Source organism: Triticum aestivum, chromosome 3D (assembly GCF_018294505.1).
Source record: "Triticum aestivum cultivar Chinese Spring chromosome 3D, IWGSC CS RefSeq v2.1, whole genome shotgun sequence".
Lineage (NCBI taxonomy): Eukaryota > Viridiplantae > Streptophyta > Magnoliopsida > Poales > Poaceae > Triticum > Triticum aestivum.
Window position 1 is genome coordinate 614,248,435 of NC_057802.1, and position 14,834 is coordinate 614,263,268.

The following is a 14,834-nucleotide window of genomic DNA, read 5'->3' on the forward strand; positions in this document are numbered from 1 at the left end:
CATCTTTACCTCTCGACCATTTCGAGACTCCTCGTCTTGTCCGTGGTCACATCCGGGACTCCGAACAACCTTCGGTACATCAAAACTCATAAACTCATAATATAACCGTCATCGAAACTTTAAGCGTGCGGACCCGACGGGTTCGAGAACTATGTAGACTTGACCGAGACACGTCTCCGGTCAATAACCAATAGCGGAACCTGGATGCTCATATTGGCTCCCACATATTCTACGAAGATCTTTATCGGTCAAACCGCATAACAACATACGTTGTTCCCTTTGTCATCGGTATGTTACTTGCCCGAGATTCGATCGTCGGTATCTCAATACCTAGTTCAATCTCGTTACCGGCAAGTCTCTTTACTCGTTCCGTAATACATCATCCTGCAACTAACTCATTAGTTGCAATGCTTGCAAGGCTTAAGTGATGTGCATTACCGAGTGGGCCCAGAGATACCTCTCTGACAATCGGAGTGACAAATCCTAATCTCGAATACGCCAACCCAACAAGTACCTTCGGAGACACCTGTAGAGCACCTTTATAATCACTCAGTTACGTTGTGACGTTTGGTAGCACACAAAGTGTTCCTCCGGTAAACGGGAGTTGCATAATCTCATAGTCATAGGAACATGTATAAGTCATGAAGAAAGCAATAGCAACATACTAAACGATCGAGTGCTAAGCTAACGGAATGGGTCAAGTCAATCACATCATTCTCCTAATGATGTGATCCCGTTAATCAAATGACAACTCATGTCTATGGCTAGGAAACATAACCATCTTTGATCAACGAGCTAGTCAAGTAGAGGCATACTAGTGACACTCTGTTTGTCTATGTATTCACACAAGTATTATGTTTCCGGTTAATACAATTCTAGCATGAATAATAAACATTTATCTTGATATAAGGAAATAAATAATAACTTTATTATTGCCTCTAGGGCATATTTCCTTCAGTCTCCCACTTGCACTAGAGTCAATAATCTAGATTACACAGTAATGATTCTAACACCCATGGAGTCTTGGTGCTGATCATGTTTTGCTCATGGAAGAGGCTTAGTCAATGGGTCTGCAACATTCAGATCCGTATGTATCTTGCAAATTCCTATGTCTCCCACCTGTACTAAATCCCGGATGGAATTGAAGCGTCTCTTGATGTGCTCTGTTCTCTTGTGAAATCTGGATTCCTTCGCCAAGGCAATTGCACCAGTATTGTCACAAAAGATTTTCATTGGATCCGATGCACTAGGTATGACACCTAGACCGATGCACTAGGTATGACACCTAGATCGGATATGAACTCCTTCATCCAGACTCCTTCATTTGCTGCTTCCGAAGCAGCTATGTACTCCGCTTCACACGTAGATCCCGCCACGATGCTTTGTTTAGAACTGCACCAACTGACAGCTCCACCGTTCAATGTAAACACGTATCCGGTTTGCGATTTAGAATCGTCCGGATCAGTGTCAAAGTTTGCATCAACGTAACCATTTACGATGAGCTCTTTGTCACCTCCATAAACGAGAAACATATCCTTAGTCCTTTTCAGGTATTTCAGGATGTTCTTGACCGCTGTCCAGTGATCCACTCCTGGATTACTTTGGTACCTCCCTGCCAAACTTATAGCAAGGCACACATCAGGTGAAATACACCATCCGGTGAACCAAAATAAAACAAACACGTGGGAGTTTAAGAAAGCGAAGGACATGTCATGGTCCGCCAACATGGCTTTCGAATCGATCAAATAACATAAAAAGGAAACGGGCAATACTACAAACTACTTCCTAAAATCAGTGTTGTGGTTTTAGTTCAAATCATGACACTTATTTTGGAACGGGGGGAGTATATTATCAATGACATATGGTTAAACAACGCCAAAGATCCAGTAAAAACAATTAAGCATATCGAAATCGACTCATAGCATTTTCCTTTTTCTTTTTCGCATTTATGCTTTTTTGGGGAAACTTTCTCAACTTTATTCATTTGGAATGTTCATAGGTATCATTGTAAGGTCATGAGCTTCAAAACTTCTGTTGCTGTGTTCATGGGCACTGATCTACAGACCTGAAACTCATTCCTTGTGGCACTGATCTCACAAATGATGGCCCCCCTGAACCTTCTTCAATATCTTTCACAATTGACAAACAATCAGCAACAAATAACCTTCAAACAAGAAGATCAGCGGCCAATGCCTGTGCTTTCTTGCATGTCAGAGTTTCCATAATTGTCGGATCAACCATTTGAGAAAACACCACAACCGACGAACCAAGGAACGCTCCGGTATCGCTGCAGCTAACAACTCCCACTGCACCGAACTGACAATTCCTCTATGTGATTGATACTACTCTGGTTGCATTTTTTTTAGAATTACTACTCTAGTTGCATGGAAATCAGCTCAGTAGCATTTTTACTTTATTTTTTTCCTTGGCCCATTAGTTTTTACACACACGAACGGCCTTGGGCCTATTATTTACATGGCTAGCTGTACAGATGGTGCATTTCCATGAGCCCAAGTAGCATGCTCATGTTTTGCGGCTGCTGCTGCTGCTGTAGACCGGTGCCATTAAATTTCCAGCAGCATAATTTCAAGCTTGCTCTTTTGTTCATGTGTTCGACAAAACCGTCTGTTCATGTTTTCAAGCTTGCTCTTTTGTCCATGTAAAACCGTCGTTTGAATGTACCGGCGCACAACAAACTATATATGCTGTTAGTCAGATCTATCACCGTGGTGTAGTCTCAGATCATATCTGGGTGTACTGATGCTACTATCCGAATATATCTGTTGGTGAAATGTCTTCCCTTTGTGCGGTTATGTGCCGGCTTTTCGTAAAACAAGAGCGAAAATGGGAAGAGTTCATTTAACGGAAAACTCTGTTGGTATCTGAAGGGAAGAGTTTATCTGAAAATGTGCCAACTATATTATGATAATCGTTGGCCTGCAATCAAGCTCTGCATGCGTTCACATGATGACTTCTTTTCTTGTGGATCAGTGACTTAAGCATATATAAGTTATAAAAATTTCCAGCTTGTAATGTTATTTTAAAAGTGTTGGACCAAATTGTCATGTAGGTTTCGTGGTGTAGTTGGTTATCACGTCAGTCTAACACACTGAAGGTCTCCGGTTCGAACCCGGGCGAAGCCATCAAATTTATTTTTCCTTTTTTTTCTCGCATTTTCCAATGAGTAAAAAAAAGAAAAAAAACAAATTGGCCCATACAGGTCTCGAACCTGTGACCTTCGCGTTATTAGCACGACGCTCTAACCAGCTGAGCTAATAGGCCTCTTCGTGATTTGCACGTTTTCTTCCCTCTTCTAACTATTGTTTTGCGACCATATGATATACGATCGCCCGAAAGGCTATATATTATATAACCACAAGGGAAAACAGTTACTAAAGCCACGACAAAAATTATGGAACGGAGAGGGTGCTGGTTAAATTGATCACTGGCCGAGTTCATGCCCATCAATCATATCTTTACTATTACTATCTCCGTTTTTATTTACTCTGCATATTATTTTGCCTAAAATAAAACTTTATAAATTTTGATCAAGCTTATGAAATACTTATTAACATATGCAATACCAAACCAATACTATTAGATTAAACATTGATTATATTTTTTACATCATATATACTATTTGAACCCGGGCGAAGCCAACAAATCTTTTTTTATTTTTCAATTTTTTTCTACTGTGTAAAAAATACAAAGAAAATATAATGGCCCATACAGGTCTCGAACCTGTGACCTTCGCGTTATTAGCACGACGCTCTAACCAACTGAGCTAATAGGCCTTTTGCAAGTTTGGAAAGAGTTACCCACTATACTTCCGAAAACAGAATAAGACTTTTGGTGAGAGGAAAAGAGTAAGAAGATCAAAAAAATTCCTGGCGTAACAAAAAATGTATAATCTGTCTGGAAAAAACTAGACATAAAAAATACATGTTTTCAAAAATGTTAATCGTGTATTTGTAAATTTTTGAAGGTGTATATAAAAACTGTTCCTGATGTATACAGAAATGGTACAATGTTTATGGAAAAAGGTAGACATAAAAAAATATTAATTTTTTAAATATGATGCGCATGTGTTTGGAAAATGCTAATCCTGTATGTAAAATGCTAATCCTGTATATAAAAAATGTTCCTGATGTATATAAATTGTTTTGAATGTGTGTTTAAAAGGATGAGCTCGAAATATATGCTTGAAAACAATATTAACCATGTATTTCAAAAAAGTTCAACTTGTAGATGATTTATTTATGTTTATGAAAAATGTTTCATGTAACTTGATTTTTTTAATGTTTATAAAAATATATTCCCGTTCTATAAGGAAAGGGAATGAAAAACCAATAATAATCAACAAAATAGAAAAAACCAAGAAAACAAATTAAAACCGTTGCGAAAGAATGAAAACAGTAAAAACCCTAGAAAGAATAAAAGAAAAACGTAGGAACCCGATGAAAACCGAGAAATAAACAAATAAATTCGAAGAAAAATAAAGAAAACAGGAAACAAAATAAGAACATTGAAAAGGGAGAAAGAAACAAAGAAACCAAACAAAGTCGGAGAGAAAAGAAAGAAAAGAAAAAATGCAAAGAACAAGAAAGAAACAGGAAAACCAGGTGAAAAACAAAAAAAAACTGAAAAACCCAAAAACCGATGAAGAAACAAATAACCAAGAGAAACAAGAAAGACAAAAAGCGAGAGGAAACCGAAGCGAACAGCATACTGGCGGCTAGCAAGTGAGGAATGCACGAATATTGGCTGGCGTAGGTCGCAGGAAATCCATCGGGCGAGACTTGTTTGCATCTCTCGTAGAGCGACATATAGGTCTCGTGGTTCTATATTGCCTTTTTTTAGACAATTCATCGAAGTTTTATTAATTTGTCACAATATTTACATCAACGAAAGAAAGATTTCTAGGATGATCTAATCAGACATGGCGGCCCCCCAAAGGTAAGAGCATGCTTCACTAAATTGTGAGCTTCAAAATTTGAGCTCCTACATTCATCAACTATTTTACAAGAAGTAAAGGAAGCAGAGTAGATAATGATCTCCCGAATTACTGCTCCATAACTTGCCAGATTTCGCTGTTGAATGTCATCGAACACCACCTTGCAATCTGATGCAATATATATTCTTTGTATATAAAGATCATCCGCTAGGGCCATGTGACGCCCGGATAGTTAAGCTACAGTAACCCTCTGCTAATTATGCCACGTCACCTCGGTTATTTTAGATAAACTCGCGTTGATTCGAAACCGATTCTAATTCAATTTCAAAACCAAGGTAAACAACAAAAATTTTCAAACATTGAAATTAAAATGTTCGGGTCGTGCCAGATAATGCATAGGTGATTATGGTGGTGAAACCAAACTTTTATGAAATGCTTAACTGCACTAAAATAATTTAAATAGTAGCAAACCTAATTATTTAAATGCCTTTACTAATTAATAAATTATCAAACTAAATTATTTGGGAACTAGACTTTTTTTGACAGTGGACTAAACTGAAATACTAAATTAAATGCTAAGTATATATTTTACAGAAACTAAAATAATAGGAAACAAAGATAAAACAAAAATAAGAGAAAACAGTAAAAAAGAAAAAGGGCAAGGCAAAAAAAAAACACAACCCACCCCCCGTCCCCCCCTGTCCCCGGCCAAATGGGCCAAAAGGCCATGCTGGCAAGCCCACTGGCCTGACCGGCCCGTCCCCACTCCTTATCCCTTGGTGCCGAAACCCTAACCCCCTGACGGCACCACTTCCCCCCACTCCCTTGTCCTCTCCTCCCCCTTCCCGATCCAATCTGGATCGGGGAAACGATTCTTGTCGCCCCTCGCTTGAGGCCACTGCGCCACTCGATGCCGCTGGACCCCGCCGTCGCCGGATCACCACCACCACCCGAACCTCATCGCCTCCTCCCCTGCGTCGTCGTCGTCCCCGACATCCTCCCCGCGCCCCACTGCCCTATCCCTACGGCCCCCGTGAGCTCCCCCTCCTCCTCTCTCCCTCGCGCGCACGCGCTCACGCCCGTGGCTCCGCTCACCGCGGCCCCCTCCTCCGCGCGCGCGCGCTCGCAGAGCACAGACCACGTCCGCCCACGCCCCCTCGCGCCTCCTGCCGCACGCGCCTGTGTCCGGAGCCCGCTGCGCGCCGCCCCGCGGCGTTCCCCGCCCCTGCTGCTACGTGCTCCGCGCCGTCCCGCCCTGTTGCCGCCTCGCTCCTGTGCCGTGGCCGGCCCCCTGCTGCTGCTTTGCTCCCGGCCGCCCTTCCCGTGCAGCCCCCCTGCCGGTGCCCTCCACCACAGGCCCTCCTCCCTCTGCCACTGTCGCTGCCGCTTGCCGCCGTCCGCGTGCGCCCCAACACTGGCCACCCCTGCTCCTCGCGTCGCCTCCCCTGCAGCGAGACCGCGCGCACGCGCTGTTCTGTCGCTGCTCGCCGCTCCGCCCGCGCCCCGCAGCCTCCCTGCTCCGGCCGTCGCTTGCACGTGCCGACCGCCGAGGCCCCCCGTCCGCCATCGCCCCGCTCGCTGTGCGCCGTCGCCGGCCGCCGCAACCGCCGCCTGGGCCGCGCCTGACCAGGCTCGGGCGCCCACGCCCGTGCGCCCAGCGCCCGTAAACCGCCACCCGTGCGCCCGCTATGCCCTCCCTGTGCCTATGACTAGTGGGCCCGGCCCCAGAAAGTTTTTTTAAAAAGGAATTAAAAATAATAATAATAAATAAAATTAATTAATTAGTTTAATTAGTGATCTAATTAATTAGTTAACTCTGTTTAGTAATCTAATTAATTAGTTAGTTTAATTAAACAATAATTAGATTAGTTAAACCCTAATTAGATTAAACAGGGTATGACAGCTGGGACCCACACGTCAGTTTGACCCAGTCAACGCCCTGTTGACTGCTGACATCAGCATACACTATTCTGGATAATGTTAATTTAAAATAATTAAATAAACCCTCTCTGCTCCCGATCTGAACTCACCGCCAGCCGCCTCCCGCCTGCCTCGCCGGTTAATCGCCGTCGACGCCTCCCGCCTGGATCCGTGCCTCGCCCTGCCCTTGGCGGCACGCTGCCTGCGCGGTCCACCGCGGCCAGCCGCCCAGTCCGCAGACCGGTCCTGCCCGGTGGCCGCCGGTGACCCTGCCCTGCACTACAGCAGCTAGCCTTCCCACTGTCCCACGACTAAACACAGCACACACGTACGGTTATCCCCATTCCCCAATTTTCCCAATTTCTGATTCAACCCTTATGTTGATCGATTGATTTTCTGTTGTTCAATTATGATTGACACTTGATAGAACTGCTAGAATTTTTTTCTTATAGAATTGTTGAAGAATTCGTATGTACTTCTGTATTTAAAGCAGCGGCTTAATTGAGAATTTTAATGGGTCCGTAAGAACGTATTGATTTATTTATATGTGCTATTGGTAAATTAATTAGAACGTTCACATGTCATATTGATTTATTTATGTGTGTTTTAAATTCCTAGATCCGCCACTGTCTCAAGGAGCAGGCTAGTCAGCAGCCAGCAGCGAGGCACAGAGGCAGGCGGCTCGCCGGTTTAGATATCCACTACGCGCTCGCAGCTTCTGCCCCGCAAGCTCGCGCTTCAGCAGAGATGCAGAGGCCGGTGGATTTCAAGCTCCCCCACTTTTTCAACTACCCGCCCTACTTCACGTAATCTCTCTCCTCCCCCCTCCTCCAGCATTAGTGTCACATGTTTGAACATTTTGCATGATTAGCGGTTCTGCAGTATGTATAGCCGTATATGAGTAGAAGATTCTTACTCGGTGCCTGGTGAAAAAATTGGGCACTTAACTTCTGCTCCAAGTGCTACGTTAGCAATGAAATTACTTTTCAGTGAACGGAAACACTAACGCCCACACGTGTGGCACTTCTTCAACTTGCCCACACGCCTGGATCATCGTCCACTTGACACAAAAAGGTGGATTTGGTGTGCCACGTATGACCGGGCTGGTGTGTAGGCGTTGGAGGGTTTGCCCACACGCCCCGCATCACGCTGTTTGCCAGCTGCGTGTGTAGGCGAACTAGTTTCTGCCCACACAACCACCACCTAGTCCATGCGCGTGTGGGCGAACTGCTTTTCGCCACACGACGACTCCTACGTTGTGGATGGCAACTGCAGTTACGCGAACGTGGCAACTTGGTACACACACATGGCAACTGTGATTCTTTGCTAGACGGCAACTGCAGTTGCGCGTACGTGGCAACCAGACACACATGGCAACTGTGATTAACCATACATGGCAACTATGGTTGGACCACACGTGACAACTAGGTAAACACACATGGCAACTACTGTTTGACCATATGTGGCAAGTAGTTAATCACACAAGGCAACTACGGTTTGATTACACGCGGCAACTACCATAAATTAGACATGGCTACTATAGTTAACCCAAACAGATAGAGTTGCCATGCTTTTACAACTACACTTGCCATCCCGAATAACTACATCTGCCATCCCGGATGGCAACTAAATCGTCATCCGTGGGTACCTAATGTAGCTGCGCCAGGACGTGTGGGCATTCTTGCTTCGTGCCACATGCGCGAGGTGGAGATGAGTAGTACTTGTTAGGCGTGTGGCACGAAATAGCCGCGCCCACACGTGTGGGCAATTCTAATGGACGCTCACACACAGCCCGTATGGGCTGCCTCGTGCTCACGCCACACACGATGTGTGGGCGGATGCCTAATATACCACACGTGTGGCAGTTATCGGCGTCCTTCAGTAAATTATTTGTTTGACAATGAGTTTACTGGACAAATAAAGTGGTTCGTGATTTTGGTATATTCTTGCCCTTTTGTTAGTTAAACTTATTTATTACTACTTGGGATATATCGTATAATCATGTGAGTACATTCTAAATCATGTAAATTTCCTTTAATCTCTTATTCCTTGTTTTTTTTTCTGAGCTAGCTTGTCAATAAGGCAAAGAATGGCATTTTATTGATTCAAAATGAAAAACACGGGGTGGTTAATGTTATTTTGTAAGTGAAGAACTGAATATGTATGAAGGATTTGTACATCAGGATCACTAAAGGAATTATGTTAGTAAGCTTAAGCACAGGAACGGAGCCAGCAATCTTACTAAAGGGGGCCAATGGAAGATATAAAATGTTAAGCGGGGCCAAACATATAAATTTAAAGCACTTTAAACTAGCAATCTAAGGCTGTTTTCAGAAGAAGAAAAAAGGTTACCATGGGGGGAGACATGGCCCCAACTTGCCCCCCACTGGCTCCTTCCCTGCTTAAGCACTTGTTTCTTCAAAATCTGCCTTTCTTAAAACTCAAATGTCTTTCATCACAAATCTCTACTTTATAGCATCCCAAAATTATAACACAGTATCTGGTTCAGAGTGTCTGAGACCTGGCATCTTTGTTTCATATCCCAACAGTATGTGTAACAGCTGAAGTATTTCCTTGCTTTACTAATTCTTACGTTTGGTTGAGTAATGTAACGGAATGTATGTTGTCTTAAAACCAACTCTGAAAACTTCTGTTAAACACTTATTTTGATATGTACGATAATAATATCATGACAACATTTGTTCCCAGTTTGCAGCCTGTGAGAGAAACACGTGAAAAACAAGTGCAGCTATGGAAAGAGCTGATACTTGATTACTGTAGAAGTCAAAAGATGTATATAATCTCCCTGGAAGAAGATTTTCCATTGTTCTCCAATCCAAAGATTGAGAGTAAGTTGTATTTATCTGAACCTTGTGTTTTGACTACTACTCTTCTGCAGTTCAGCAAAAATATGTCTTACTGTGTGGAAAATGTATGTCATAGTGATCTGGTATGATGGTAATGTGTTCCTAGGGCCTACCATGGAGCCTTTTGAGCATGGCGGACTAGTGTGTACATGAAAATTTTATTTACTCGACTAGTTTATTATGCATTTGGACATTTCTATTGACGTTGCACTGAACTTACATGTTTTATATTATTCAGGATCTCTAAGCTATGAAGCAAAGGAAGCATTCCTTGCAGCTCTTGTTAGTGAAGGTTTATTCTGCACAACATGAAATCTTTTGCTTATTGTTTTAGCTGTGTGTAGTTTTGTTTTTCTAGATGAGGGATGCTTTTATTACCCCTGGCCTGTGTTTAGTTTTGTGTTTTGACACTACTTAAAGCCAAGTTCAAACTGCAGGTCGCGCAGAGTGGATTGACAAAGGTCACAAGAAGTGTCTCATCCTTTGGCTGCGGATTCAAGATTGGGCTAACTACATATTAGACTTTGTAAGACTTTGTATTATTTTAAACATGTTCCTTCCAAAGCTATCAGTTTATCAATGAATAGTGTCAGTGACTTAATATTTGTTTCTGTGTTATGCTTGTAGGTTAAGGAAAATGGGTTGGAAGTAACAACAATTGAAGATATACGCTCTGGAATTGAAACACATGGGACCGGTAAGTATACAAACTTGATGGTGATGAGATTAGATTTACCATTTTCAATATTTTTGTAACGCTTATTTTTCTTGCTTGATGAAAATAATTTGCGGTAGAAACGGTAGTATACATATAGGATTTAGACTTAGCAGTTGGATAATATTTTTATGTTTACCGAACTTGTGATGTGGATTTGGCATTATTGTAGCCGCCACCAGCCTCAGGAGGAGCCATCTAGCTAAGCCTAGTCTTAGTGATAAGTTTTTTTTTCTGATTCCCTGGTTGGTTAATTTGGACAAGACTATTGGAATTATGCAGTTACAGTTTTCCTTTTAGGGATGACTGTTCTATAAAGCTAGGGATAATCTGTGTTATACGAAGAATAAATAAACCAGAGGTTATCCTCCAAAAACCCTATTCCTGCTTGTATCACGCCACGATGCAACCGAAGCTTATGCCATGACATAAGTTGGCGGTGGTGCCTCGCCAGTAATGCATAGGCCATACAAAGTAATACATAGCATAGGCCATGCCTGCCCCTTGCTCATAATAAATAAAAGTTGTCTAATGGTATTAATTGTGGCTAGTTTGAATCCTCATTTTATCCTGTGGCATGTTTTGCAGAACTTGCTGGAATTGATCGCGGTGTCCTGATGTGAGCTTTGAGGCTGTTGGAACAAAAGGGAAAGGCGGTTATCTTTAAGGGCACTTCAGCGGACGATGAAGGCGTCAAATTTTCTGTTTAAACTTTGTGCCAACTAACTGATGGATAATAATCTTGATGGGTGTCCTGGAACATGATACATCCCCTCTTATCTGTACGTATGTACGTACGTACACTGATGACATCCTTCTGTTCGGCATCGTTCAAATGTCAGTTAGTATTTATTTCTCGTCCAGGACTGTTGTAATTAGCCAGCCTTTGATTCATCTGTTCAGCAGCATATATACCTATAAAATCGCATTCCTATATGTTCAGAACTATGCATTGTTTGATATATTAGGGCTTGTTCCTATTTGAGCAAATAAGCGAAACTTATCAAGAAAGCATGCTTCATATGTGGAATCTGGGAATTTGTGTCAATTTATTGCACATTGCAGTTCAATTGAGGCCGATTATTGTGACCACCTCTTTTGAACCGATTCTCCCCTCTCTATCTAACACTGAACCTTAGTGCAGGTCTCATTTCTTTCTTGCTTGATTCAAGCAATGATACATTGTTGTCTAGAACACTGGCTGTATAAAATCTGTTAATGAGGCCAGGTGCAGCCCCTTTCTTATTCTGCACCAAAAAATTGAAAAGAAAAGAAAAATATTAAGTTGTTGCTTATAGTTCTACTCCCTCCGTTCGTAAATATTTGTCTTTCTAGAGATTTCAACAAGTCTTTCTAGAGATTTCAACAAATGACTACATATGAAGCAAAGTGAGTGAATCCATACTCTAAAATATGTCTACATACATTCGTATGTTGTAGTCCATTTGAAATGTTTAGAAAGACAAATATTTGGGAACGGAGGGAGTAGATAAGTTGTATATATGTAGAAAATATCTCACCCATGTAATATTTCATCACCCTATGTTTCTATACTCGCGTGGACATCTCATTTCAACATGATGATCCCTGAACTTGAGAATCGCGTATTGTATTGATGCCACTATGTGAATAAGTTTGTTGGCTGTGGAGTTTTGGCTTCTCTGTGTGCCCATTATGTGTGGGCTTTTGAAGAAAAAGAATACATCCGTTGAAAATTAGTTCATATGTCTGTCTGTGTGCCAGAAAATTAATATCAGGTGGCTATTATTTAAGCTTAGGTTAGCTCTATATGTTCCACCAAAAATAAATATGTGCACTCGAAGGTTTCGTGGTGTAGTTGGTTATCACGTCAGTCTAACACACTGAAGGTCTCCGGTTCGAACCCGGGCGAAGCCATCCTTTTTCTTTTGTTTTTTCGCATTTTTCGTTGTGCATTTTCAAAAATGTAAAAGATTAATGGCCCATACAGGTCTCGAACCTGTGACCTTCGCGTTATTAGCACGACGCTCTAACCAGCTGAGCTAATAGGCCTCTTGGTGATTTGCACGTTTTCTTCCCTCTATATATGATGTACGATCACCAGAAAGGCTATATATTATATAACCACAAGGGAAAACAGTTACTAAAGCCACGACAAGAATTATGGAACGGAGCCCATCAATCATATCTTTACTATTACTATCTCCGTTTTTATTTACTCTGCATATTATTTTGCCTAAAATAAAACTTTATAAATTTTGATCAAGCTTATGAAATACTTATTAACATATGCAATACCAAACCAATACTATTAGATTCAACATTGATTATATTTTTTACATCATATATACTATTTGTTATTGTAAATGTTATTGAATACGTATTACCGCACTCCCAATGCATTGTCTCTTAATGCGTCGTCCTTGGAAGTAATCGTTTTCAGATACAACCACTTCAATGCATTGTCTCTTCATGTCGTATCTAAATAATATTGCATCTTTGTTAATTTAGGGTTGGGCAGTGGATGAAATGGTTACTTTCCTATTTCTCGAGGAACTTTCGGTTGTTGAAATTTTCATGTGAAGATAAATATAGTAGTGGGGATGAACTTCTTATGTATATAGGATAGGATGATGATGATGATGATGAGTTATTATATCATTGGGTGAAATAACTGTGGATTAGTTTCAAGTGGATGGATCCTAAGTGACCAAGTCACTTGAAACTAATCGGTTCTTTCACCTAGTGATTTAATAACTCATTATAATGTAAAAAAATCTCTAAATTGCTACTGTATGAAAATTTGTATAAAGGTGTATGAATACGACATAAAAAATAGAATACGGAATAATAATAGTAGCGCGGGCTGTGTGACGCGCTACTACTAATTACCAGTAGCGCTTTTTGCAGGAAGCGCTACTAATAAGTAGATATAGCAGTAGCGCGGGTAAACAAACTCTACTGCTAACCTTTAGCTGTAGCGCCGTAGCAGTATCGCAGTCACCCGCGCTATTGCTAGGCAAAAAACCCGGCTACTGCTAGGCTTTTTCCTAGTAGTAATACAATACATGCCTTATCACCCCTCCTGTCACAAAGCAAGGTCACGACAAGATTGAACCTACTACCAAGCACCACTCCCACTAGAAGATAAATCAATCTACTTGGCCAAAGAAGACGGATAGATCAGAGAGAAATACAAGGCTACAAAATTATGCAATCAAAAGAGATCTCTAAGGACTCACAATTTGATCATGAACCCACAATTCATCAGATCCCAACAAACGCACCACAAAAGTTACATTGAATTGATCTCAGAGATCATTGTATTGAGGATCAAACAAGAGAGATAGATAGATAGATAGAGATAGAGAGAGAGAGAGAGAGAGAAGGCCATCTAGCTACTGCTATGGATCTGTTAGGTGCTGCGGGAACTACTCACACATCATCATGGAAGCAGCAAGGTTGATGAAGATTTCCTTTCCAATGGTTTACCCCTCCCCCCCCCTCCCGATCTGGTGGAGTACCAGAAAATGCCTCCTGATGGGATTGCTTCGGAACAGAGGCTTGCAGCGGGAAAATAATTGTTTCGGGTCTCATTTCGGGGGTTTCAGAATATACAGGAATTTATAGGCCAAGAATTATGGCAAACGGAGTCACGAGGAGCCCACAAGCCAGGGTGGCGCGCCCTATCCCCCAGGGCACGCCGCTGCCTTGTGGCCACCTCGTGGGTCTTCTGGTCCTCTCCCGAAATTTTCAGGGTCCCTTTTTGTCAACAAAAAAGTCAAACATTTCGTCGTGTTTGGACTTTTGTAGGTATGGACTTCCTGAAAAAAACATGCAGAAAACAGGAACTGGCACTGCGCACTAAGGTTAGTCCATAAAAATAATATAAAATGACATATAAAGCATACAAAAGTGATAATGTAATAGCATGAAACAATCAAAAATTATAACGTTGGAGACGTATCAGCATCCCTAAGCTTAATTCATGCTCGTCCTTGAGTAGGTAAATAATAAAAGTAGAATTTTTGATGTGAAATGCTATCCAACATGTTATTAATCATGTAATCATTTGCGGTATGAATATTGCAAAGCCAGTGGTTTAAGGCATTAGTCTATTAGTTTGATATCAAAACGATAATATGCAAGAATGCTAGAAAACAATCACTGCCTTTCAAAATAGAAAATGCTACCTAAACACTTAATTGTGTAAGCATGGCATAGCTCGGTCTTCTTGACATAAAGTATCTATCATGAACACCCCGGCGCCAAACCAAGCTCTTTTTTACTTTTTTTTTTAAATTTTACTGCTGATCATGAAGCATTTCAGCTCGGAGCAGATACTCCGCGTCCCTTAGTTATACAATAGTGCTCCTAGATTAGAGCTAAACCATGCTAA

General features: G+C 41.7%; 1 protein-coding gene and 5 non-coding genes across 6 annotated transcripts; 3 read left to right on the forward strand and 3 right to left on the reverse strand.

The window, feature by feature from the left end:
• The first annotated feature begins 3,069 nt into the window (after positions 1 to 3,069).
• Positions 3,070 to 3,143, forward strand: TRNAV-AAC (transfer RNA valine (anticodon AAC)). Its single transcript has one exon. It is a non-coding gene; the product is annotated as a tRNA-Val (tRNA).
• A 65-nt stretch (positions 3,144 to 3,208) lies between these two features.
• TRNAI-AAU (transfer RNA isoleucine (anticodon AAU)) lies at positions 3,209 to 3,282 on the reverse strand. The gene has a single exon. It is a non-coding gene; the product is annotated as a tRNA-Ile (tRNA).
• A 438-nt stretch (positions 3,283 to 3,720) lies between these two features.
• TRNAI-AAU (transfer RNA isoleucine (anticodon AAU)) lies at positions 3,721 to 3,794 on the reverse strand. Its single transcript has one exon. It is a non-coding gene; the product is annotated as a tRNA-Ile (tRNA).
• A 3,169-nt stretch (positions 3,795 to 6,963) lies between these two features.
• Positions 6,964 to 11,223, forward strand: LOC123081016 (vacuolar protein sorting-associated protein 25). The gene is made up of 7 exons (XM_044503980.1): positions 6,964 to 7,202; positions 7,493 to 7,680; positions 9,584 to 9,723; positions 9,980 to 10,033; positions 10,179 to 10,267; positions 10,369 to 10,438; positions 11,045 to 11,223. The coding sequence occupies exons 2-7, from the start codon at positions 7,622 to 7,624 to the stop codon at positions 11,077 to 11,079; spliced, it is 447 nt and encodes a 148-aa protein (XP_044359915.1). The 5' UTR covers positions 6,964 to 7,202; positions 7,493 to 7,621; the 3' UTR covers positions 11,080 to 11,223.
• Positions 11,224 to 12,278: 1,055 nt separating this feature from the next.
• TRNAV-AAC (transfer RNA valine (anticodon AAC)) lies at positions 12,279 to 12,352 on the forward strand. The gene has a single exon. It is a non-coding gene; the product is annotated as a tRNA-Val (tRNA).
• Positions 12,353 to 12,413: 61 nt separating this feature from the next.
• On the reverse strand, positions 12,414 to 12,487 carry TRNAI-AAU (transfer RNA isoleucine (anticodon AAU)). Its single transcript has one exon. It is a non-coding gene; the product is annotated as a tRNA-Ile (tRNA).
• Positions 12,488 to 14,834: the final 2,347 nt, after the last annotated feature.

Bases quoted from the DNA above. Each gene is read 5' to 3' on its own strand.
- LOC123081016 (XM_044503980.1), top strand. From the start codon at position 7,622: ATGCAGAGGCCGGTGGATTTCAAGCTCCCCCACTTTTTCAACTACCCG. The intron at 9,724-9,979 runs GTAAGTTGTATT...TATATTATTCAG, and splicing joins CTCCAATCCAAAGATTGAGA to GATCTCTAAGCTATGAAGCA. The intron at 10,034-10,178 runs GTTTATTCTGCA...TTCAAACTGCAG, and splicing joins TGCAGCTCTTGTTAGTGAAG to GTCGCGCAGAGTGGATTGAC.